General features: G+C 40.4%; 1 protein-coding gene across 2 annotated transcripts in view; it reads right to left on the bottom strand.

Annotated features, from left to right (window-relative positions):
- Positions 1–27,061, bottom strand: part of KAT2B (lysine acetyltransferase 2B) — a 91,031-nt gene that overhangs the window by 44,928 nt on the left and 19,042 nt on the right. For both annotated transcript variants that reach the window (XM_058553797.1, XM_058553806.1), the window contains exons 2-3: positions 17,323–17,449; positions 3,555–3,700 (exon numbers count right to left, since the gene is read on the bottom strand). In XM_058553797.1, the coding sequence (XP_058409780.1) occupies positions 3,555–3,700; positions 17,323–17,449 (273 nt within the window). The remainder of the gene's footprint in view (positions 1–3,554; positions 3,701–17,322; positions 17,450–27,061) is intronic.

Genomic DNA, 27,061 nt, shown 5'->3' with positions numbered 1-27,061 from the left:
GCAGGTGTGCTGACGCTCTGGAGGGTCTTATTTAAACCCCTAAAAGGCCGAGGTCCATTCTGCACAAATGAGGCTGGGCAGAGGGACTGTCTGTAGCAGCTGTAAGTCATATGCATAATCAAGGGCCCAGGCTCTTTGGGAAGGAATTCTGCAGGGCTCTCCATTGGCAACGTTCACTGTTACGGTCTTTTTTCATTTCCTCTCCATCTGCAGAATGCAGGCCAAGTGTTCTGGCATCTCAATGCCCACAAAACAAAACACTGCTCTTAATCCCTGCCACTGGAATTTAAAGCCCTCAAAGAGCAAATATGAGAGAGAAAAGTGAACACAGAGCCACTAATCCAGACAATTTGAAAATAAATCTGACACTGAAATTCTTTACCTTCAACATTTGCTTGGATCTTCTTTACATGTGGGCCAGTTATGATACACGACCACGTATTTATTTAAGTTACATCTTCCCTCCTTTCTCCACTTATTGCCTCTTCAATAGAAACAAAATATGGCATCCATCCTCCGAGGAGTTAATGGAAATGGAAGAACCCCCAAGACTGAAGATCGCCATGTGTCCCCACTGGGCTGCGTCTTACAAGGGCCTCAATTCCCTCTAGGTGCGCCACATACATTATTAACACATGGCGTTGGCTGACCTTTCAATGTATTATGCCCATCTTTACAAAAATAAATGTTGAAGTCACCGTATGCATTTCTAAGGATATATAAAGATTGATCATAAAATTTAAATACAAATAATTCTGGCTGCCTACTTTTTTTGCCCAGTTAAAATTAGACCATTTGGCAACTGGACCCATTGGGGGTTTCAATTTGGACATAAACTGCTGGACTGGGGAGATGTTGAATCTCAGTTTCTTCACCTACAAAAGGATGGAGCTGGGATAAGAGGGCATATAAAAAACTTTTAATAACAGCAGCAAGCATTTGCATCCTTACCTTTGCCAGGCACTCTTTATAGTTCTTTATACGTATTATCTCATTTAATACTCATAACAACCTTTTGAGGTAGGTACTGTTATTGTCTGTATTGTACAGAGAAGGAAATCCGGGGGGGGTCACATTTAGTAAGGATTTAAACTCATATAACCAGGCTCCAGAGTCACAGTAACAGGATAAAATGAGCTTTAGGAAACAGCTTTTCATTGAGTTTATTTTCAACATCCAAGACTAAAGTTTTTTAAATGCTACTAAAGTGTATAATATATTTTAATTTAATTATTGACACATGAGACACAGGAACTGCCTTTCAAAAGCTAAGGAAAGGATGATTTATAACCCACTTGCCCAAGGAATAATTTTGACGGGGAGGGAGTGGGGACAAGGCTGAATATTTTGGATTTTGTTCCCACAAGCAAATATATTAGCACTGTTAAAGATGAGGAAGGTAAGAAACAGAGAGAGGAAATGTACCTCAAAGCAGAGCAATGCTTTCTGGCCTGTTCGGTTGGTTATAAACAGAATCAAGAGGAGGCTGACAGGATGGAAACCTTGACACCACCTTCACATCCAACAGGGCGGTGGGGCACTGCCAGGGAACTTAGTTCCCAGACAAATAATAGCTGCAGTCATGCAGACGTTGTTTTTCTTCAGCTAAGATCTTTTTCCAGAGAAGATCTAAACAGTACGAACCAGCCAGGGTTCAATCGAGATGACTCAGGCCTCACAGCCATGTCAACAAGTTGTCACCTGGAGTAGCCTAGTGCCTGCTAACGGTTGTTCGTAATTCAGTCGTTCGTTCTCTCTCTCTTTCTCTCTCTCTCTCCTCACTCCTCTCTCTCTTTCTCCCCCCCACCATTAACCTTTTTAGAGTTAATATCCTCACATGACCCCGAAATTTAAAAATATAATTCTCCCTCCCAGTCCTGTCTCCTACATATCCAAAACCCCCATTAGTACAATAAAAGACAAAAGTTAATAAAATTGGAGAAGAGAAAATTATGTAGCAAATAAATTCAGACCAAAAAAAAAAAAAATCTATAGGAATTGGGCGCAAAATTTGCACTGAGATTCCTAATAGCCAAAGCAAAAGAGGAAACTCAATGGAAAAGCTGATCCACCCTCGTCATGCAAAACAGAGGCAAACTTTTCCTGGCTGTAAGCTCTGAGCTTTCTGTTTTGAGTTTGTTTTTTGTGTTTGTTTTTAAAGATCCTTCTAAGGGTTACACAATACATCATCAATAGCGCCCTCAAGTAGCAGGTCTATTTATTTTTTTGTGTGTGTGAAGAAAATCAGCCCTGAGCTAACATCTGCCAATCCTCCTCTTTTTGCTGAGGAAGACTGGCCCTGGGCTAACATCCGTGCCCATTTTCCTCTACTTTATATGGGACGCCGCCACAGCATGGCTTGCCAAGCCGTGCATCGGTGCGCGCCCGGGATCTGAACCGGTGAACCCCGGGCCGCTGCAGCGGAGCGCGTGCACTTAACCGCTTGCGCCACCAGGCCGGCCCCAGCAAGTTTATTTTTTTGTAAAATTATTCCTTCAGTCAGCCTCCTTTATGAATCTATTTTTGGCAACCTGAAGTTTTCTATCGGTTCCACCACCAGTTTCCCTCTCACATCTGTCAGTCCTGACTGCAATCAGAAGCTCGGGGAGACGTGTATCCATGGAAAGGGAATGGATACGACCCAAACGGAGCTGAGGAGAGCCAGAAAGAGGCAGCTATGGGAAGCAGTAACAACAATCAGTGCCTGGTGTCAATGAGGCACAGAGAGCAGCAGCAAGATAGCAAGACAAACCTGGAAATTCTTGATCCCTCCCCCTGAAGCCTAAGACTCAAGGCCTTAGCGCCACCCCTTCAACCAATTCCCCTCCCACCTCCCTTTGCTCTACCACGCTGGCCTCCTAGCTGTTCCCACATCACACTGAGCTCACTCAGTGCACAGCCTAGATGCCTGTTCTTTCCACTGTCTGGAAGGCTCTTCCCCCAGCCCTTTTCAGGGATGGCTCCTCTCCTCGCACTCGGGTTTCTGCTCAACTGTCATCTCTTCAGAGACGCCTTTCCTACCTGCCCTTCCTTATGATCCTGTCCCCTACCCACCACCATCCCTGCCATTCTGATTCCACTTACCCTACTTAGTTCTCTTCACAGCACTTATCACCACCTGCAAATATATTATTTACTCGTTGATTGTCCGCCTCTTCTACTGAATCGTAAACTCCACGAGGGCAAGGACTTTGTTTTGCCCACTGATCTAAGCCTCATGCCTACATGAGTGCCATGCACAGAGCAGGTGTGCAATAAGTATTTGTTGGATGAATGAATGGTTGGGTGGATGGAAAGACATCTATTAGCGTAAGCAAATAAAGATATTAAACTTTGCACACAAGTATCAAGGCTCTCAAGGAGAGTGATGTGTTCAACACTATGGTGGATCATTTTAAAGAATCCTTCATGAAGAAACGCGTGCTTCAGCAAACCCTGAGGGCCAAACATATCATGAGCTGAGAGCCTTCCCACCCATGACCTGGTGTACAGAAACTGAGCACATTTGAACAATGAGAGAAAGAAGGAAAGCCTTTAAAATGTTAAAATCTCACCTTGAATAGGTAGAAATAAACTTGTTTGGTATCTGCATCTTCTTCCTTGTGGACACAGGTAAAGAGATATTCCACATCCAACACTATTCCCAAGAGTCTGTTCATTTCCTCCTCTGACACATTCTCCAGATGGGAAACATGGGCAGCTTAAGACAAAGATCAAAGGAACATATGAGAGAGGTTAGTTGGAAACCACAAACATTCTCAATTTTCTAATGGAAGGTTCTCTCTCATCAACCTTCCGGAACACCAATCCATTGGACTGCATTATAAATAGAGGAAATTTCTGAACCCCTATAAGATCTAAGTCTTCTCACAAAATTGACTTATAATTAAGAGACTGCTACCTCGTTGAGCCTTAGTCTCCCCATCCAACACCAAAAATGGGCCAGCAACTAATGTATTCTAATAAAATATAGTTTAAAATCTGGAACTTATTAGCACTAAGTCTGGTCATGTTAGTGTTAAATTCTTATATGTTTCCACTTAAGCAAACTCTCCACCATGCCAAGAGGGTTCTGTGGTCCTAGATGTGGATCTAGAATTTGTGGGTCTGTGGTTCAAGAGAGCACAAAACCAAGCTCCCTAAAGGTTTAGTTCTAAGTCCTGTGAATAGCTCAATTGGCCAAGAATACAACAATTAGGGTAAAGACTAAATGAAGCCCTTTCCCTCAGCCTTTCTGACGGAGAAACACTGAAACCTCACTGTCTCTGTAGCAAATACCAAGGACTACTGGAGCTTGAGATTCAACATCCTCCATGATCAAGCCCCCAAATCCCCTTTTCCTACCTTTGTCTATCGTCTTACTCTAGTTAAGTGACCTATCCATTGACCTCCTCCTCTCCCATGCCTCTGTCCTCTCTTCTACCCAAATCCAGTCCATTTTTCAAGGCTATTGCATTTAATTCTCAAAGAATCCCATGAAGTAGGTATTAGCTACCCCATTTTACAGTTGAGGAAACTGAGGCTCAGAGAGATTCAATGCTGTTTCATCTGATGTCACTCAGGCCAACAAGGCAGAGTCATGGTCTGAAAGTGAAGAATGTTTGACCCAAATTCTAAAGCACCCACAAACATATTATTTTGATGATTAGCTGATTCACTTCAAGTCCTTCCTCACTTAAAAGGGCTCTCTAGGTAGGCCATGCAATAACTACCCACTAGCCCAAGAGCTCCCCTGGGCTGGGACCATGCATCTCATTTCTGTATCCCTAGCACTTATCACTATGCTTGCTGCATAATGGGTGCCAGCACTTCAAGAACGATCCTTTTAGCTGTAGCTCTTGGTGTGCTGGCTTAAAAATACTTGGACACAGAAGTGCTGGAGGTGGTCTTTAAAGAAAGACTACAATATGTAGAAGAGCGATTGGCTTTTCCTTGCCTTTTTGAAGGGAGATAGAATGAAAGATTACTGAGGAATACTTGCTAAGGTGTCGGGCAGGGGTCAGTCTGCCCCAGAGACCACACTGCTCTTGTCTTTAAGTCATGAAGCTCCATCAGGAGCCTGGGGTAGAGAATGCTACTGGTACCCTACCCATTTCTCCTTCCCTTGCCACTTCAGGGCACACCTCCTGGCTTTCAACTTCCAGTAGCTCCATTTCCCTACCTAAGGCCTTCTGCAGTCACTGTAATCTGCTCTGCCACCAACATGCGCCTCAAGAGCAGCCTTTAAGCAAAGACTAAAGAAGTCAGCATGTAAATACCCCAGTTCCCTAACCCCTCAGGTGGCATAACTCTAAGGTAAGTGTTCTACACTGGTTCCCACATCTTCCCCCACAGAATGAAGCACCAGTTGCCCACAGTGGGAGCTGGCTAGTAACTCACCCTTCATTGGTCACCTTTTCCTCCTTGTCTCACTTTTCCACTCCACTACCTTCATCCCAAATAAACTACTCGCATTCAAATCCTTGTCTTGAAGTTTGCTTCTGAGATATCTGATCAAAAGCAAACTAAGATATCTGGATCAAAAGCATTTTCAGAGGGTAAATACCAAGAGGGTAGGCCTTCCAAATGGCCACGCATAAGCCATATTAAATGCGTTAAAATTAGAGGGGCAGAGGTACCCACCTTTCACTTCTTTCTAATGCAGAAAAGTAATGGAAAGGCAGAGTGATGGGCCCAAGGCCATGGGCCATTGGTGATGAGTGTGCATGTACACACACCTACAAGTGCATGCGTGTGCACCCCACAGACCCTTTTCAAAAGGTAAGAGGGGAGGAAGGAAATCTGGTGATCAGTCTGCCTTAGGCATTGTGGAATAAATCTAGTGGATACATCTAAACTTGACAACACTAAAACTGTATTATTACATTATCAAACAGAAAAGGAGTAACTGACTGAACTATTTTCAAGAACATAACTTACATCATAAAAAAATTACAAATACATGTATCTGTGTGTAAACACAAAAATTAATATTCAAATCTATTACTTTCTCCTTGGCTACACAATATATGGCTTCATCACTTTCTAAAAGATGCCCGAAATCAGACTTCCATTTAAGTAGAATGTTTGCCAGGTCATCTTTTTTTCTGAAGACTGCAAAATTTTCCTTGAGGTCAGCCTGAAGCCTTTGGGAGACAGGCCTCATTCTGGAGACAACTAGGTCAAAATTTTTATGTCAGTTATTTACAGAAACAATTTTATTTAAGACTATTTTTACTTTGTAATGTTTTAACCTCTTTCCAGTGATGAGCTATGAAAGCAATCCACCTACAATATAATATAGATTCCTTTAGATTCTCCATTATATGAAATAGTCTAAGGTGCTAACATAGAGTGGGTTTAACTCATGGAAGTACACGCCATGATTTATTTCTTAAACCAATGGTTCACTTTCTTTAAACCACAAAACACTTTACCCAAATGAATTCTTAATCAGAATTAGAAAGAGTAGCTCTAGTTGAAACAGAGGCAGAAGCTCCTATTTTCAGAAGGGTGGTGACGTATCCCTTCCCCTTGTTGGGGCTCCACAGTTTGAAAACCACTGTTTGGAACCATCTTCAAGCATATTCTGAAGAGTAGACTAGATAAAAATTAAAATGCTTAAGAAGTGAGACCTGAGGAGGTTCATTTCCTTCTAATTCATTTCTGCCCATAATGAAATCCATGATCTCTCCTCAAAACTCTGTGTGTAACTCGAAGTACAAAAGGACTAAGGAGCTGGAGATGGAGGAAAATGTCAATGAAGCAGCACATTTCCCAGAAGGCAGGAAGAGAGAGGCTCTTCTGGACAAATGGAGGTAACTTTTACAGCAGAAGAGGGCATATCTCTTCCTTTAAGAATGAAGAAAAGGTAGGTCTGGGGTAGAAGGGGGTATACTGAGGCAGAAGGATGATTTTGTATGAAAAAGCGTTAAGCTTCGTAGAATGAATGATGGAGTGCGGGAAGATCAGATGAAAGTAGAGGGAGTGGATCATCTGCTTGAGGAGGGAAAAGGGAAGGTACAGGCAAGTTGCTGTGAAAGAGAAGCTTCCTTGTAATAAGAAAGCTAGACAAGGACAGTTATGACTACACTATAAATACTAGTCGTCTGGACCCGCCATGTTCTCAGACTCTCCCACTAGGGGCCCCTTTTGACCAAAACTTCTTTTCCGTCTCTGAGCAACTAGCGCTCGGTTCTTCCCTCTCACCAAATCCACCTCACCAGCTAACCCTTCCTCAGGCTCAAATGTTCCCCACACCCCACCTCACAGCCTCCCCATCCCAGCAACAAGGTTGCACCACCATCACGGCAAACTTGACTATAGGATTAAAATCCTCATGGCCCTCCTCAAAATGGCGAATCCCTCTTGCCAGCCCTGTTTCTGCCAATGAGCCCATCATTCATTCCTTCATGGTTCTTTACCTCCCGCCAGATTCACCTGAGCTTCCTCACTTTCTCTCAGAGTTATCACTTTCCCCCATTCCTACCTTTGTGGTCATTGTGATCTCAAGCCCAAAGTACCAAAATAGCAGCCCCCAGACTGTTCTCTCTGCTCCCAGAATAGCCTTCCTAAAACACCACTTTCCTCAAACAACCCCATCTCTACCAAAACCAAAGACTGCTCCTGACTCTTTGGGGCTGTTGACCAGAATTAGATAGGACTTACTCAGGAGCCCACAATCAACCCCAACCCATGCCAACACCCAGGTGCACTTCACTCTAACTGCAAAGCTAAACTATTTACTGTACTGATAATCAACTCATATTTAACCAAAAAGGGTCACTCAATATTGAAAGAAACCCTTCTGTTAATCTTTTCTAAAGAAGCCTTTTTGAGGCAAATGGATTCCCTTCGATTACCTAAAAGTATGTTTTCTTAAAGAGATGTGCCTCTGTTATTTGCAAGTCTGGAAGATTATTATTAAAAACTAAACTAAAATAAAAATCTGTAAACTACAATGCACAAATCTATAGCAATTAATCTCTCACAGAACTCATAACACTAAGTCATTGTTATTTAAAGCTCTGTTATTTAAAGTTCCCTAATTCCCAGCCCCCCATAAAGTCTGCATCAATGTACACTATATCAGTAGTGTGAGAGAATACCCTCTTCCCTCACTCTTGCCTACAGTGAAGAATCATTCTCAGTAGTTCAATCAATCTTTCAAAAAATTAATCAGGGTCACCCACTGTTCTGATTTGCACTCACTGGAATGCCCTTGGAGTTGTTTATTTTTCATGTTACGGGCCATTTGCATTTGTTGAATAGGACAGCCTATTCATGTCCTCCGCCTACTTTTTTAGGATGTTGGTCTTCTTATTGCCTTGAAAGAGCTTTACGTTTGTCATATTCACTGCAAATGCTCCTGGATATCGTTGGGGGTTTTTGGTTGGTTGGTTGGTTGGTTTGGTTTGGTTGTATAGAAATTTTAAATTTTTTAGGAAGTCAAATCTACGTTTAGCATTTCTTTAAGGTCTTCCTTGCAAAAGTCTTTCCCACATAACCCAAAGATGAGAAAATGTATTTTCTTCCAGCTCTTTAACAGGATTGTTTTTAAAATTTAAAACATCTCTCTACCAAAATGTCAACATCATACAAGACCAAAAAAGGGCCGGCCCCATGGTGTAGCCGTTAAGTAAGCACGCTCCGCTGCTGGTGGCCTGGGTTCAGATCTCAGGCGCGCACCGACGCACCGCTTGTCAAGCCATGCTGTGGCGGCATCCCATATAAAGTTGAGGAACATGGGCACAGATCTTAGCCCAGGGCCAGTCCTCCCCAGCAAAAAGAGGAGGATTGGCATGGATGTTAGCTCAGGGCTGATCTTCCTCACACACACAAAAAAAAGACCAAAAAAAAAGGCTGAGGAACTGTTCCAGATGAAAGGAGGATAAAGAGACTTGCTATGATACTGTGACTTATAATAAGAAATATATATTTGGTCTTCGTCCCCTTTCCTGGCACAGTGCTCCTCTGGAATTTCTTAGGTAACAAGAGCAATAAAGGTGAAAGGAGTGTTTTTTGTTATTCATAATAAGTCCCTTTCAACCACACCTGAGTTTAGGTTAATAAGGTGACTTTTGGAAAGCCTCTAAGGATGGGGGCTGGTTGCCAGGGAAACCCAATAAGTAATTAGAGGGTTGGAATTTTCAGTCCCACCTCCTCTACCTAAGGGAGGAGAGAGGGTCTAGAGATTGAGCTAATCACTAATAGCCAATGATTTAATCAATCATGCTTACGTAATGAAGCCTCTGTAAAAACACTAACTGAAGGAGTTCAGAGAGCTTCTGGGTTGGTCACCATATAGAAGCGCTGGAAGGGCGACACGCTTGGAGAGGGCATAGCAGCTCCGTGCTCTTTCCCCCATACCCTGCCACATGCATCTCTTCCATCTGGCTGTTCCTGAGTTGCATCCTTTTATAATAAACCAGTCATCTAGTAAGTAAAATGTTTTCCTGAGGTCCGTGGGAACCTCCAATTTATAGCTGGTCAGTCAGAAGCACAGGTAATAAATCAGACTTGCGATTGGCATCTGAAGCGGAGGGAAGGAGGAGGACTGAGCCTTTAACCTGTGGAGTCTGCACTAACTACAGGCAGTTAATGTCAGAATTGAGTTAAATTGTAGGCCACCCTGTCGGTGTCCACTGCAGAGCTGGAGAATTGCTTGGTGTGGAAAAACCCACACACATTTGGTGTCAGAAGTATTCTGGAAATGTTGACTGTGAGTAGAGTAGACAAACTTTTTTCCTTTCACATGACAGCTAAATACATATGTGATGCTAAACTGGATGCTTAACAAGAGGAAAATATGCTATAAAGGACATTTTTGGTCTAAGTGATACAACTGGAATACAAACAGTAGATTAGATAAAAATATTACATTAATGTTAAAATGTATTTAAGTTGGTAACTGAACTGAGGTTATGTAAAAGAACATGCTTATTTTTAGAAAATATATACTTAAGTATTTAGGGGCAAAAGGCTATGATATATGTGCAACTTATTCTCATATGGTCCAGGAAAAAAAGTATACAAACACACACACACACACATATATATGAATCTGTCTGTCTGTATATATATGAGAGCAATAACAAAGCAGATACGGCAAAATGTTACCAATAGGTAAATCTGGGCAAAAGATATATGGGAAGTTCTTCGTTACTATTCGCATGACTTTTCTGTAAGTTTGAAATTATTTCCAAATAAAAAGTTTTTAATAAATCTTTCCTCCACCTGGAATTTGATAATCAAAGGCAATGGACCCTGCTTTCATTTCAAATAGTCTCCTAGGAGCCTGGTACAAAGCATTGATATAATTATCCAAGAACGGCCAACGCCTGACTTGTGGGAAAAGCTCACCCCTCCTGGTCGCCCACAGCTTCCTCTAATGTCCATTGTGTGTGGAGGGCAGAGAGAAGCTGAGGGAAGGTGTGAGTCAGGACAGGGGGAGGGTCTGCTGTCTTTACATCTCTCCAGGAGGGTGTACCCTGGCACCTCTCCGTGCTGTGTCAGACTTGCAAATACCCAGGGTGCCACAGCGCAACCCGCCAAATGCCTGCTGCCAAGAATCATGGTGCAGCTGTTGCCTGGCTGGGAACAGGAAGTGCACTGTCACCATGTGCTGTGACCCTCGCTAAGCCCTGGCTCCATGTATCACTGGCCTGAACTTCTCTTGAGGACAGTCTGCCAGTCCTCACATGCCCCGCAGTGGGAACAGGCAGCAGCTGGGCAGGCAGCTAACATGTCTCTGCTCCTTTGGACTGGAAAGAAAGCAAATGGCTCAGCATCCGGAGGATTTGTAAGCTGTTCAAATACATTTTTTGTTCATGGGAATTTGAGGTCAAGGCTAGAAGAGGTAAAACGAATTCCCTCACTGAAACCTTTTGAATTGACTATGTGCAAAAGGCTTCTAATTTAAAAGTGGTTTCATCTTTTGTAATCTCAGATCTGGAATGGAGAAAAGGAAAAGCTTAAGATTAAGAGCCTGTCAGATGAGTTCAGTCCAATAGAAATAGAATGCGAGCCGCATAGGTACACTTAAATATTCTAGTAGACACTTTAAAAGAGGTAAAAAAAAAAAGTGAAATTAATTTTAATAATACATTTTATTTAACATAACATATACCAGATTATTCATTTCAACATGTACACAATACAAAAAATTATTAATATTTTACATTCTTTTATCATACTAAGTCTTCAAAACCAGTGTGCCTATTACAGTTGCAGCACACTTCAATTCAAGCTGGCCACATTTCAAGTGCTCAGTAGCCACACGTGGCTAGTGCCTACTGTGTTGGACAGAGCAAGCACAAATTATAAACTTTGAAAGCTCCCCTGCAAATAAATGCAACCAGCCATCTTTTGAGTATTATTGAATTCAATGAATATTTACCAATAAAGGAATAAACTCAATTATGCTCAAGGAACTAAATATATTAGGAACTAGAGAAAAAGTCAGTCCTTAATCTCAGTCTAGTACAGAAAACCAACAAGGGTACAGAAAATTATAGTTATACAACAAGGAACACTGCAATAGAGCTCCAAAAAGGCTTTTATTCTCTCTACTGAGTTCTAGAGGTGAGCAGGGTTCCTCTGACAGAAAATGAAGAAAAGACATTGCAGGTGGTGTGAGCCTCTGTACCTAAGGTGGGAGAGTGTGTGAAGGACCTTCAGAGAACATGGAACAGCCTCGTGGCCAAAAGGCAACACAGGCACTTGGGAGAAAGGCTAGATAGATGGTGGAGGCCTGACTGATCCCGCAGCTCAGCTCAAGTCAGGCTGCATTTTGAGAAATGGGAAGTTCAGAGGGTTAAGCAGGAGAATGTGATGAGATTAGATCACTACTTTCCTGGGAAGCCATACGCAAGAATGGAGAGGGACTCCAGGTGCTGGTGTAGATACAACCAAACAAAACACAATAAGCCCGAATTCGGGCAGTGCTAGAGGGAGGCACATGGAGAGAAAATCACCAGGACTTCATGACCAAAGGAAGGTGGGGAAAATAACTTCAGTCAAGTAAGCAGGAAAAATATTACCAGGTTCATCCCCTTAACCTCTACTGTACCAGACTCACAGCTCCAGACAACTCTGAAAGCTGTGTGTAAAAGGCAGCATCAGAAAAACAAAGGACACCCAGCCAAGAGGAATATGCTGACTTGACTCAAGTGGCTGTGCCAGTGTGCTGGCTGGGCCCCATATTTATGTCACTTGGCATCTGCACAGTACATGTGTAAATGGGAACAGGTGGGTGATTAAGTGGTAGAGGTCTATGTAAATGTGGTAAGGCCAGAGAAAATGAGTCAGCTCAGATGACTGCCTATGATTTAAATGTTTGAAAAAAGTCCATGAGAAAAATACCGTAGTCCCCTCACACTTCATACTATTCAAGAAACAAACTCTGGTATAATTGTTAATGCTAGCTTTTTACTTTCCTTGGAAAGTTTTTATTATAATTAAGCAGGTAAGCAGAGGTAACCAGAGTAATAAAGAATTGCCACTATTGTAACGTTTAAATATATATATGTGTGTGTGTACATATAATATATATACTAAATATACATATATCAGAAAAAGCCGATGGCATTGAAAAATAATCAAAAACTTTCTACATAACTGCAAAAAACTCTCACTAATCAAATCTAATAATCAGCATGTTCTGGCACAGTTCAGAAAAATGGACTGCAAAATGACAACAAAAATTCCAATTGTGTTTTGATAACAATAGTGTGTTTCCTCCTTTCCTAGTCATAGAAGCAGGTTTCTATTTAAACAAACAGTCCCCACATAAGGAATTTTTATTAATACTAAAATAAGGAGAAATGTTTGGGCCAAATGAAGGGCTTGGTTAGAATCCTTCCTCAAATTTTTGTAAACTGAATTTGATTGTACCAATCTCAAATATCAAATAATTTCAGAGAATAGACTAAAATGTTCTAAGCCAGCACTATGCGATAGAAATATAACATGAGCCACATGTGCATTTTATGTCTAAAAATCAGGGGAAATTAATTGTAATAATAGTACATTTTATCACAATATATCTAAAATATTTCAGCATGTAATCAATATGAATGAGATATCTCACTCTTTTTTCATACTTAGCTTTCAAAATCTAGCAAGTACTTTACACTTACAGCACATCTCAATTTGGAGTAGCTACATTTCAAGTGCTCATTAGCCACATGTAGTGAGTGGCTATAATATTGGACAGCAGGTCTAGAGTAAACATTTCATTTGGTGGATGAAGATACTGACCTGCAGAGGTTAAGGAACTTGGTAAACTGTTGAGCCAGGCCTAGAATTCATATTTCCTAACTCCCAATTGAATGCTCTTTACACTTGATCAGGCCATCAGTCCTGTGTTTTATACCCAGGAGACACAGAAGAGTATCAAACTACGGCAGGCTAAGGATGCATGGGATGGAGACCACATGAAACCAGAGCTCACTGTCAAAAGAGCACGGATGGCTGAGCCAAAAGATGCCCAACAGTAAATCAATAGAATAGATATCATCTCAATCGACAAGCCTGAATGTTTTATTTTGACAAGTCCAGGACCATTACATATTGACATGTATGATTACTGGTGACTACATTAACCATGCTCAGAACAGTGACTTGTGAAAATAGAACAACATACACAAACTGAAACGTATTTGAGAATCCAGGCTTGACAGAATTCCTTAGACCCCAACCTCTATTTCGTTGTTAATAATTAAGAAGGAATCTGCATGGATAAGAAAAGATATCTGGAACTTGCTTAAAATATGCTGACAAGGGGCCAGCCCCGTGGCTTAGCGGTTAAGTGCGCAGCGCTCCACTACTGGCAGCCTGGGGTTCGGATCCCGGGCACGCACCGAGGCACCGCTTCTCCAGCCATGCTGAGGCCGCATCCCACGTACAGCAACTAGAAGGATGTGCAACTATGACATACAACTACCTACTGGGGCTTTGGGGAAAACAAGGAGGAGGATTGGCAATAGATGTTAGCTCAGAACCAGTCTTCCTCAGCAAAAAGAGGAGGATTAGCGTGGATGTTAGCTCAGGGCTGATCTTCCTCACAAAAAAAAATAAAAAAAAAATATGCTGACAAAAGGGGAGGGGGGGAATTGGAAAATGTTAATAATTTTTAAAGGCAGGTGATGGGCACAAGGAGGTTTATTAAACTATTCTTTCTGCCTTTACATATGTCTAAAATTTTCCATAAAAAAAAGTTTTTAAAAAGTTGGGGTTGGGGGAGGGAGGAAGCGTAATCTTGGAAGAAGGTTTTCTAGATCCCTGATACTAAGATCAATAAATAAACTAGGGCATTCTGGCAATAATTCCAAGAATACTTGAAAAGGTGCAGACAGTTCAGTTTTAAGAAAGTAGAGGGAAGAGGGATAGACAGTAAAGAGGGAGAAAGGAAGGAGAAGGGTAAAAATATTTTTAACACACCTATAACCCCAATACTCTGAGAAAATCACTGTCAGCAATTCAATATACATTTTTCCAGATTTTTTCCTGTTCATATATATTAAAATATACGTCATATTTTCTAAACGAATACAATGAGCTAATACTCCTGATGCTGTACTTGAGTCAGCATCCACGCATTTGAGAATGACCACCTTCCATGCAGTTCTCTGAGGGTGAAATGCTGATGGTGGGGCACATGACAGGCACTTTGCCAATGAGGTCCCCTCCTCTGGGGATTTAAATCCTGAACCAATACTCACAAGGACCAAGGCAGCTGAAACTGAATCACCCAGTGGCAGTGTCCAGACAGAAGGTCCAAAAACTCCAGCAGCTGAGATCCCCAGACCAAACCGAAACTGGGTTTCCCTTTGTTCCCAACTTCTGGGAGCTACCACTACCATTCCTACCAACACTGTTTTCTTATTTAAATTAGACAGAATTCATGTCTGTTGTTTGACGTGAAAGAACTCTGAGAGTATTGTAATACGACCACTAACAACAAGAAGAGCTAATAATAATGCATTAATTTGCCAGGCACTGTTCTAAAATTGTACACGCATTATCTCATTTAATCTTCACAACAATCCTAGGAGGTAGATACCATTATTTTAGATACTCCATTTTAGAACTGAGAAAACCGAGGTCCGGGCAGATTAAATAATATGCTCCAACTCACAGCTACGGGGTGTAGAGCCAGGATTTGACCTCGAGCTGGCAGATCCTGTCATTTAGTCCTAAGCTATAAAACTTCCAATTAAGCTCCTTTATGACTGCTTTTTTCATTAATAATATGTTAAAATATCTTTCCATGTTAGAAAATATATCTTTCTTTAACAGCCAGATTGAATTTTATAATACAGATTTTCATAATTCAATCAATTATCTCCTACCTCGGGATATTTAGGTTGTTTCTAGTTTTTTAATATCATGAATCAGACTATAATAACTGCCCTTTTGGTTTAATTTCAAGGCACATCTTAATCTATAGGTAGGTTAAATTTCTGGGATGGATTTGCCAGGTCAAAGGATATGTACTTTTTTTTCCCATTCTTTTTTTTTTTTTTTTTTTTTTTTTTTGTGAGGAGATCAGCCCTGAGCTAACATCTGCCAATCCTCCTCTTTTTTTTTGCTGAGGAAGGCGGCCCTGGGCTAACATCGGTGCCCATCTTCCTCCACTTTATATGGGACGCCGCCACAGCATGGCTTACCAGGCAGTGCGTCGGTGCACGCCCGGGATCCGAACCAGCGAACCCCGGGCCGCCGCAGCGGAGCGCGTGCACTTAACCGCTTGCGCCACCGGGCCGGCCCCCCTTTTTTTTCCCATTCTTGATTATGTATTGTCAAATAACAGTATTTGTTTTCAACTTGTTAAGAAACATAAAGGGAACAAAGTTGGCTTCTCTTTGTAAAAGGCTATTTCTGCCTTTGGGCATTCATGTGTGTTTACACGCTCAGAATGGAGACAATCTGCTCAGCTAAGAAAGAAGACTCTGTTTTTAAATGTTAATTGATGTACGATAATCGGATTTCTCCATCAATAGCAAATACAGTTCAAGTTCAGTGCTTACGGAGTTCTTGAGCCCAGCTTTTTATTGCATCATATTTTCTGAGGCAATTCTAAAGGGCATTTGCTCAGGGATCAATTGTGAAAAAGTTATCAAGAAAGATGTTTCTGTAACTTTTGGAATCTTTCCTCTGCACTGGCTGCTTCAAAAATCAAGATTTACATTATCTTAGACACCAGTTAAATCAACACAATGACGAAATTATTAGTGTGTTTATTTCTTCTGTGAGATCAATGTTCTCTCTTTCCTTTTTCAGAAGGTTACTCCAGTGCAGTAACTTCCTGGGAAGATCACACTATCTACTTTTTTGCTCTGCAAGTACTGAAATACTCCCCAACTGAGTATAAAACAGAACTTCAGACTCGACCTAATGCCATGCTAACCTTGAAGGCCAATGCTGCACCATTTGATATCAGCAGGAAGCTTGAGAGAAAGATGTCAAAAAGAAGCCACCCACTTATAAATGGTCAGGTGGAAAAAGCCACCTAGAGAGACTATTGCTACATCCTTGCAACACTGGACAGTAAACTGGACAGAGAGACATTCTTTGGAAGACTGGAAAACTGAAGGCTGAAAAGTAACTATAATATTCCAAGAACTTTTATGAACTGGAATTTTAATATCTAGGGAAAACTACCCATTAATTTTTATCTACTCAAACAAAATACAATTAAAAAAAATTTTTACCCTAAAACTAGTATTAGGACAAGAACATATTAACACAGTCCCGTTGAGTAACTCTGGCAGTGTCTATCCTGCCATACTGACAATGATTATCTTGCGGGGACAGATAAGCAAGTTGAAAGGGAAACACAAGTAAACATTTACCAAACACAACTCCAATGAAGAAAGAGCTACCAGATACAGGAAACGAAAGAATATGAAGATAAAATGAAGAACTTCCAGAAAGTTCAGGGAATCCGAAAATAAAATAACAATAATAATTCGAGGAAGAACCAGTTGGTTGAGGTTTCAACCCTGGGAGTCAGAGACCCTCAGCCCCACCATAACACATCAGCACATGCTATTCTAACGAGCTCAGTTGTCATGTTTCAGCTTATTTGGCAATCCCCTAGTCGAACCCAGCTCTTGGGAAAAGGGGGTAGAGACTGATAGGAGTCAATGCAAACAGTGCAGGGTTCGTCTCTCACATGAAGCCCTCCCCAGTAAAGTCACGAGACTAAAGAGACTCTTTTGTTGTTGCCTCATATAGAGGTAAATAGTGTCCAAGTTTGGTTAACCCATGGAATTCAGTACGTTAGAACTTTCAGGCAACAATGATGTTAAGAGTTTCCTGGAAGATTTAGGAACTTACCTAGGGCATGGCTACAACTCCGGCAGGACTCTGTTAGACTGACAATTATTTGCTGCAGATCGGCTCTCGGGGGAGTGGGAGAAGGGTTGGGGTTTTTCCAGCCATTACATTTACAAGACTCCTCGGCCTAAAAAAGGAATAGAGAGATAAAACTATGTAACAGGCAGCAATGGATTGAATGTTTTATGTGAGAACAATACATACTAGTTATATGACAGCTACCCTCCTTGCTCCTGACTTTATAATTTTCTATAAATGCACAAGAAACAAAAACAGAGAAAAGGCAAAGAGGGTGTTTGATTCTGGCATTTTGTTTTTTGTTGTTTTTTGGTTTGCTCCCTGCTGGCTGGAATCTCAGTACCGCAGCTCAAACAGCAGACCCATACACTTGGGTACCACTGTCCCAAGCAAATGTCCATGGAGTGACCAGATCCAAGGGAGTCCATCCAGAAAGTCTCTCAAAGGGACAAGCCAGACTCCTGAGGTCCCTGGAACCCAGCTGGGGCCCAGGCCACAGCTGAGACTGGCAGGTTCCAAGGCTCCACCTGCAACTCTGCCCCATGGACCAGAAGGGAAATCCGCGGACCTGAAGAAGTTAGCAATCTTAGGGACACGAGGAGGGACACACCCAGTTGAAGCCACACTTGCAGGCTCCTCCAAGTCCTTTGTGGGCTCTCAGCTTTAGAAATGGAGGGGGCCTTACCAGGTAGTCTGAGACTCCTACCTATGTATATTACTTCCCAGGTTTCTGGTACTAGAACACTGTTATTTTAGCAACACCTGATAGAAATCTTCCTTAACTTTTTCCACAAACTCTTCACACTTTCCTGCTTTCTTAGAGAACAGTGAATACAATTTAGCCTTTTTGCGGTGACTTGGGTTATGAGGTGGAGGACAAGCATGGAAAGATATCAATTATTTTCAATTACTCTGCCAAGCTACCACATTATGTACTTCAGGGGTCATAGGTGTAAAAGGCTAGCATAATTATAATTCTACTGCCCATTCCCTGCCATCCTTTACTACTCCGTCGCTCTCGTCATTTATTTACTATTTCATCTGTTGTGGCTGGGAAACCAGAAAATTAATTGTCAGAATAACATGTAACACAAGCTGATTCATTCTGGATCAGAGCCTTCTATGTACACTGTACAATATGGTAGCAACCAGCCACATGTGGCTGTGAGCACTTGAAATGTGGCTAGTCCAAAGTGAAATGTACTATAGATGTAAAATATAGACCAGGGTTAGAAGACTAGTGAAAAAATAAAATATCTGATTAATAATTTTCACATTAATTACATGTTGAAACGTTAATATTTTAGATACATGGAGTTAAATAAAAGATATTAAAATTCATTTGACCTGTTTCTTTTTACTTTTTTAACGTGGCTACCGCTACATTTAAAATTACACATGTGGTTCACATTATACTTCTAGCGGACAACACTGGTCTATAAAACAAATTGCATAGATTTTTGTGCTTAGGCTTTGTGTTAGATCTTTGTTCCCTCAGAGGTCTTTTCTCCCTGCTTTGGATTTTTTCCCCACTGTATACCAGATGGCTAAAGTTAGTAGGACTCTGATTGGTAGAAAATTCCAGAATAGCTGTTGCCTGACCTCTTACATAAAATTCTCCAAGACAGGGATAGTTTCTGAAGTGTGTGTATGTGTAAGAGAGTAAGGAAAGAAAGAATAAATAATTGGCAAGGCAAGAGAGGTCAAGGTGGAAGAAGGAAAATCTGCTTTTGAAGATAAATCCTTTCAAGTGAGCCTGTGAATCTGGCAAGTCCAACCTGACCACTTCTCACATTTCTTCGCAATGAGAATGGAGAAGGCAGGACCAAAAGAAGGCCCTTACATCAGAACCCCAACAGCACAACCCCCAACGAGTAGCTCAAGTCACTTTCTTTTGTTTGGCCAGGCATCAGGCAGGACCTGACTGTTACCTCCACAGCTCTGTTACTAAGCTGAACTGGGCCCTGAAATTCTCTTCAACGAGCCATCCACCTCTGCAGAGATTGGAACCGTCTCAGAGGCCACGTTCTTGAGGGGGACTCGCATGAGAATTTGCACCCAAGAAAGCATCCCTACAATCTTTGTAGGGATGGAAGAAACCACCCCCATCGTGGACTACTCCTCTCCTAGTAGTGTTGGAGCCACTTCAAGGGACTCCCGCAACCTCCGGCTTTTCTGAGCAGTTAGTCTGACCCAGCTGCCCTTTCCGAAAAGGCCTTTAGTTAGAAAAAGAAAAATGATGACAAAACAGTCCCAACAAATCAATTAAGTACGGCAGGCCAAACCAAAAAGGAAAAAACAGTAATGGCCAGAAACTTCTGAGTTTGGAGAACTGCATTCTAAGCCAAAGAACCACTATGCATATTGAGTCATTCATTCAACAACGTGCACTGAGGGCCTACTATGTACCAGGTACTTTTGCTAGATATGTGAGCAACAAACAAAGATCCTCCCCTCGGGGAGCTGACATCAGTGTAGGAGGGGATGGGGCAAACAGGCAACACAAATAAGTAAATTATATGGTATATTTAAAGTGATAGTGCTACGGAAAGAAAGATGAAGAGATGAGTAAAGGGCAGTTGGGGGAAGGAGGGAGAGAATGTGCTATTTTAACTAGGTCTTTTTGGGAGGGTGGCATTAAATCAAAGACTTGAAGAAGCAGAGGGAATTGACCATTAGATATCTGGTAGAAGAGCATCCCAGGCAGAGGGAACAGCCAGTGCAAAGGCAAGAGAATGCCTGGCTTGCTCAACAAAGAGCAAAGGCCAGCATGGCTAGAGCACAGAGATAAAGGAAAGAGTTGCAGAAGTCGAGATAAGTTGGGAGTGGGAGGAATCCTATAAGGCCTTGCAGACAATTATAGGGACTTTAGCTTGGTTACTTGGATCTATTCTCTCCCTCTCAAACAGGATCCTCCGGGCTTGAAACAGGGATAGGGATAGAATGAAAGGACATGAGGCAGATAGTTTCCAAACTCATTTCTTCTCTCTTTCCAAACTCATTTCTTCTCTCTTTCACTTTTTCCTTTCGTCATTAGGGTAAAGCATCCTCACTTTCTTTTTTCTTAGCAGCAGTCTTTGAGGCTTAAAAAAAAAAAAAATCCATCCATTTTCCTGTCACTAATTTACACGAGCAAATCATCCTACTTCCTTTTTTTTTTAACTTCTAGTCCAGGATCAACTATGCATTCTACACAAGGAAGCACAATAATTACTTAAACAATCCAGAATGTATAAATCTCTTTGATATCTGGATGGAACAGAACATTAATACCTTAACCAAAGCCCACCAAGAGAACACAGGATTCTCCTTGAATTGTCATAAAGATGCCAAGTTGTCTAGTCAAGGGTTTCATTACTTAAGGTCAAAGATTTACTTTAGGGTTAGAGGTCAGATAGGTAATGACTGAAGGTCAAAACTCCAAAGAATCATGTAATTTGGGAGTCTGTCCTCATTTGCCTTGGTAACCACTTTAGCTTTTGACAGACATGACACATTTCTCATCTGGGTGCATTAGCAACCAGAGCCTAAGTCTCCTCCTGTGGCAGGTTGTCTACGGCAGGAAGTAAAACTGGCAGGAACTCCGTGTGGAGCAGAATTCAACCAACCATAGCCAGCATCTGTCACTCCAGATTCTCAGAGAGACAGTGACCCAGTTAAGCATGAAGTTCCTTCATTACAAGGAAGCTTGAGAAACCAACTTGCTCTGAATCAGTCCAAAAGCATTGCTAGCCTGTACACTCCCCCTCTACAAGAAGAGCCATCAACCTTGACAAAACACCATTTTGTGGTTCAAAGGTATGAGTCCACAGGTAAGAGATCTCTCAGTACTGTGCTAGGGGTTGATGACCAGGGGACCACATATTGCTTCTCACACAAGACAGTGTTAGGACTGGATTATCTCAGAAGACAATGCTAATGGGGAATGTTTTCTCTGCATTTGGAGGGTGGGTGGGAAGAACGCATAGGGAGGACGGAGAAGAAGAGACAAACCACGAATATTTCCTACTCTCTCATGCACTCTCTACTGATTTATTCTTCAGACACTGAGCACCTGCTACACGTCAATCACAGGACTGGAGACTGAGGACACAAGAAATTTCTGCAGAAATTAAGATCTGATCTAAAAGGGAGGGATACTTGTAATGGATTCATTAAAAAACAACATGCTAACAGGGGCATGTGAGGGAGATCCATACTCTCCAGGGAAGAGCAGTTCATTTCAGAAGGAAATAGCATGTGCGTGCTTCTGAACACATCTCATACCACTTGCCTCACACACAGTTAAATATGTAGGTGCTTGCTTCCTCTAAACATTTGCATGCAATATGAGACCAGTGATGCTCACCTAAAGCAGAGTGACAGAGGAGAAAAAAGGGGGGGTTAGCTCCTTCTCTGTGTCAGAATTTTCTAGAATTTTTGTGAGGGGAATAGAAGAACATATGTAGTTTAAAATTCTAAAATTATCACTATAAACAACTATATTACAAATAAAATTACCATTGCTTTTTTAAGTCATAGTATTTATCTTAAAAACTCAACCTAAATTAAAAACAAAATGTTGAGAACCATTGGCCTAGAACAGATAGTACTTTGGGATCGAATCAAATAGGTGATGCATACCTATTCCTTCTGAAGCTCTGCTTAGCAAATAGATTCCTGGAAATTTTCCCAGATAACCTTGTGGAAAGAGACCGGATCTTCCTGCAGCAAAGCCTAAGAACTAGAATGTTCTTTCAAGATAAACTGCCTTCCTCAGACTCTGGAGCAGTAAAGAGGCTAGGGATAGAGAAAAGGGGTTGGAGGATAAGGGAGACATAAGGTTGAGGCCATCCTCCATCACAAAAGAGACTGGCAGGAGACTCTGGGAGAGGGGTCCTCTCTGAGCACTCCTGCAAGGGCTCGTTCCCTTCCTCCACTGTCCCTCAGCACTCTGCCCTCAACCAACCCACAGAAGCAACAGGAGAAGAAATGGAGGCAGTCATAGCCAGCAAAACGTTTCATCTTAGGCTGAAGCTGGCAGAAAGGCCAGAGGCGACAGTATACAGCATCAATGCTGTGGTCAAGTTGAACGGACTTGCAGTTACATGAACACGGTTTCAAATTTTAGCTCTAGCATTTACGAACTGCGTGAAGCCTGGGCAAATCATTTAACCCCTCCAAGCTTCCTAATATATAAACTGGGTATAAAAATATCTGTCTCACAAGACTGTTGGGGGCATTAAGTAATTAACGTGGGTAGGTGCTGAATAAATAAAAGTGGTGATAAAGATGATGATGGCACTGATAACAATAATATGCCAGAACTGCCCTGTTAGGTGAAGGGTGAGCTGGGGACAAGGGCTTTATAAGTCATGATGAACTATGACAGTTAATACTTTAAAGCAAGGACTTGAAGAGGATACAACCACTGAAAGTAGCTTGAGGATACCCCTGGCCCCAATCACTATGAAATAGGCCACAGCACTTACTGAACAAATGATTGGACAATTTGCAAATGAAAAGTTACGCTCCTTACAGAATAAATTGGCTCCGTTTCCACTATTGGTGATAGAAATGGGAAGTCACTCAAAAGGCTAAGTGATCTTGGTGCAGATTTTTATAACAAAGCAGAAGTGAAGAGAAAGACATAGCCAGGTTATATACACACAATCACCCAGTGAGAACAAAATATATCAAAATTTATGGGATATGGTCAAGGCAACACTTAAAGGAAAACATATACCCTTAAATGCATTTATGGGAAAAACAGAAAGATTAAAATTAAATGAACTGATCATTCAACTCAATAATTTAGGAAAAGAGTAACAAACTCAAGGAAAATAGAAAAAAGCATTTAATGTACAAAAAAAAAATTAAAGAACTAGATGACAAAATCATATACCTAACCAGTATATTCAATGGTTGGTTTTTGAAAGATCATTAAAATAAAAAAAATCTTGGCAAGTCTAATCAAGGGGAAAAAAAAATCACATGCCAAAAAAAAAAAGTGAAAAGGAAACAAAACTACAGATTTACATTATAACTATAAATAAGTACTCTGTAGAATTTTATACCAATAAATTTGAAAAATTAGATGGAACAGATGACTTCCTAGGAAAATTATCAAAACCGATTTAATAAGTAGTAAATTTTTCTAACAACCCTAGAAGAAATGAAAAAGTCATCAAAGATCTCCTAAAAAGAGGAGGTCCAGGTCCAGAGGCTTTTATAGGAAAGTTCTAGTTAACTCTCAAGGATTGGATCAGCACTGTCCAACATATATTGTGAACTACATATAAAATTTTTAAAATTCTTATAGCCAAATTTTTAAAAGTAAAAGAAATAGGTGAAATTAACTTTAATAATATATTTATTTAATACATGTCCAAAATATTATTATTTCAACATGTAATCAGTATAGAAAATTATTAAGGCATTTTACATAGTTTTTACACTGTCTTCAAAATCCAAGGGATATATCACACTTACAGCACATTTCAGTTCAGACTAGCCATGTTTCAGATATTCCACAGCCATTTGTGGCTAGTGGCTACCATATCAGACAGCAGGAGACCAGATCATTCCTTTGTATTGCAAATTGTTCCAGAGCATTAGAAAAAAATGAAAAACTCACATGTCATCTTATGAATCCAGTATAACTCTGACACTAAAACAGAATACACAGAGCAAAACACACCAAAAAAGTCATTAGCCTCAATCTCACAAAAACAAAAGCAAAAATTGAAATAAAATATTGGTAAATCAAATCCAACAGTACACAATTAAAATCATGCATCTTGACTGGTACATAATAACTAAGTAAAGTTTATTACAGGAATGCAAAGGTAGATAATTTTTAAAAATTATTTAATTACATTAACAAATTAACGGAAGAAAAAATAATTATAATTGATGCCAAAAGCTTTTCATAAAATTCAACATTAATTTCTAATTTAAAAAAAGTAGCAAATTTGGTATAGAAGGAAATTTTTTTTAACTTGAAAACAAACATTACACTACATAGAGAGACACAAAAATCATGCCTATTAAACTTACAAAAAAAAGAAAGCCCTCAATATGTCCACTGTTCAACATTGTACTAGAAGTACACAAAAATTATAAAAATTGGCAATTCTTAGACATTATCAAAACTAACAAAGAAATCAATAAATTGGCTGGATATAAGATCAACATATATAACTCAGAAGCTTTTCTCTATATCAGCAATAACCACTTAGAAAATGTAATAGGAAAAAAACATTCTAACAGCAAGAGTCATAAAATACTTAAAACAAATTTTCAAGGAGGTAAGTAAGACCTATAAACAGAAAACTACAACTTTCTATTAAAGACTGAATAAATGAAGAAATATGCATTGTTCTTGACAGGAAGACTCAATATTGTAAAGACAGCAATTCTCAAATTAATCTATAAATTTTATAAATAAGATCAGTTAAGAGTACACTTAGAACACACACATCAAAGTATTAATATCCAGAATACATAAAAATCATCTATAAAACAAGAAAATGGTACCTTTTGATAGAAAAAAAATGGCAAATGCAGATGATTCCAAGAAAAATGAATGCTAATGGCAAATAAACCTATACAAAATGGTCAAAGTAACTAGTAATTGAGAAATGAAAAATTAAAAGCTCTTTTATATATATATATATGAAAGGTTGACATTGATAATATCTAAAGTTGGCCAAGATGTGAGGAAACATGTGCCCTCCTCCATGGGAGGAGACACTAGTACAGCCTTTCAGAAGCCAAATTGAAATACTCATGCCCTTTGGCCTAACTGCACTACTTTCTAGAATGCTCTCCTATAGAAATACTCACGTGCTCAAGACACTTGTATACCATTTACTAGAGAAAAAGAAAAATATATGTCATCTAAAATTTGATCAATAAGAAAAGAATTTATTAAATTATGCACATTGGTACCACAGTCTATTATGCCACCCTTATCAAGAATAAGGCTAATTATTTGTACTGACATGAAACTTCTCTAGGTCCTAGTGAATGACAGAAAACGCAAAGTATAGAACAATACATAGCATAATCTGGTGTATGTTTTTTAAAAACAAATGAATATGCAATTTAAATATATATGTATGCAAATATATAGAGGAACTAGATAAGATACATCCTTTTGGGGGTGATGTGGGGGAGGGGAAGGGACATTCACATTGTACTTTATATTCTTCTCTATGCTATTCATATCCATAGGTTGCTTGCTAATTTTCTTTAACATTGATTCATGTGAGGGGAAAACATAATTCCAGAAAAATTCCAACGACAGTAACAGAGGCTCAGTATAAATAGTTGAGGGGAGGAAGGGTGGGACACCATATCCTTATGACCAACCACATTTAAGAATTCAAGGATCCAAAATTTTTCTCCCTGTGGGGCTGCTTATAAAAACCCCCTCCTCTCACTGAAGTTCAAGCTAAAAAGTATCAAGCTTGTAATTCTTGGAGAAGACAATACGGATTTTTAGAGATATAAATATTAACTTCATTACTGCAATAGCCTTAATCAGCCCCGAAAGACAAGTTTATGCCCCTTCTTGTCTTAATATGACAGAGAATAATGCCCGTGTTCAAGGGGCGCTAATGAATGAGTGGGTCACAAATCTCATAGCAGGGAGATTTGTAATAATAAAGTCTTATATTCCCCCTACTCGACAAAAAATGTTACATCACAAATGTTAACCACACTTATTTAAGCCACTGTGACAAAAGTGCTTAATGAGTTCTGCCAACAATAAACACTGATGTTTAAAAATATCACTGAATAAAGGATCTTTCTTTCAAAACTGGTCAACTTTGCTTCCTTCACTGAGTCTTGGGATCCCAGTAGCTTTTACTGAGTAGATTTTTATTTCTTTTGTTCAGAACGACTGAGATATTTTCCAGATAAACAGGAAGTTCCCTGAAAACTAAGAGGACGATGAAGGGAGGGAGAAAGAAAGGAGAGCGGGAGGAAACACGGGACAAAACATTGAGAAATACAAGCTTTGTCAGCCACACAGCACTCCGACTGTGCGGGCTAACACATGGCAGCCAGCCACAAGTCAGTGCCCAGGCTTCAAAAGGTGGCAGGTCCAAGTTGAGATGCTTAGTAAGTATAAAATACACACTGGATTTCTAAGACTTAGTATCAAAGACAGAAAAGAAGAATGTTAAAATATCTCACTAAGAATTCTTTTATACTGATTATAATAAGTTAAAAAAACATTAAAATTAATAAAATTGAGTTGTTGGTTTTTCTCATTTTTTTTAACATCGTGCAATGGGTTGAATATTGTCCCCCAAAGTTCATGTCCATCAAGAACCTCAGAATGGGATCTTATTTGGAAATAGAGTTTTTGCAGATGAGATTACTTAAGGATCTTGAGATGAAATTATCCTGGACTTAGACTGGGCCCTAAAACCAGTAACTGGTGCTTTCATAAGAGAAAAGAGAGGGAGATTTGGACACCGAGTCACCAACACACATGGAAGGCAGCCATGTGAAGACAGAGGTAGAGACTGCAGTGATGCATCAATAAACCAAGGAATGCCAAAGATTGCCAGGAGCCACCAGATGCCAGGAAGAGGCAAGGAAGGATTCTTTCCAGAGCCTTCAGAGAAAGTATGGCCCTGCCAATACCTTGATTTCAGACCTTTGGCCTCCAAAACTGTGAACAAAGGAACTTTCTGTTGCTTAACCCACCCTGTTTGTGATAATT

Source organism: Diceros bicornis, chromosome 2 (assembly GCF_020826845.1).
Source record: "Diceros bicornis minor isolate mBicDic1 chromosome 2, mDicBic1.mat.cur, whole genome shotgun sequence".
Taxonomy (NCBI): domain Eukaryota; kingdom Metazoa; phylum Chordata; class Mammalia; order Perissodactyla; family Rhinocerotidae; genus Diceros; species Diceros bicornis.
Note: the sequence above shows the minus strand (reverse complement) of the source record. Positions and strands in the feature narration are given on the sequence as shown.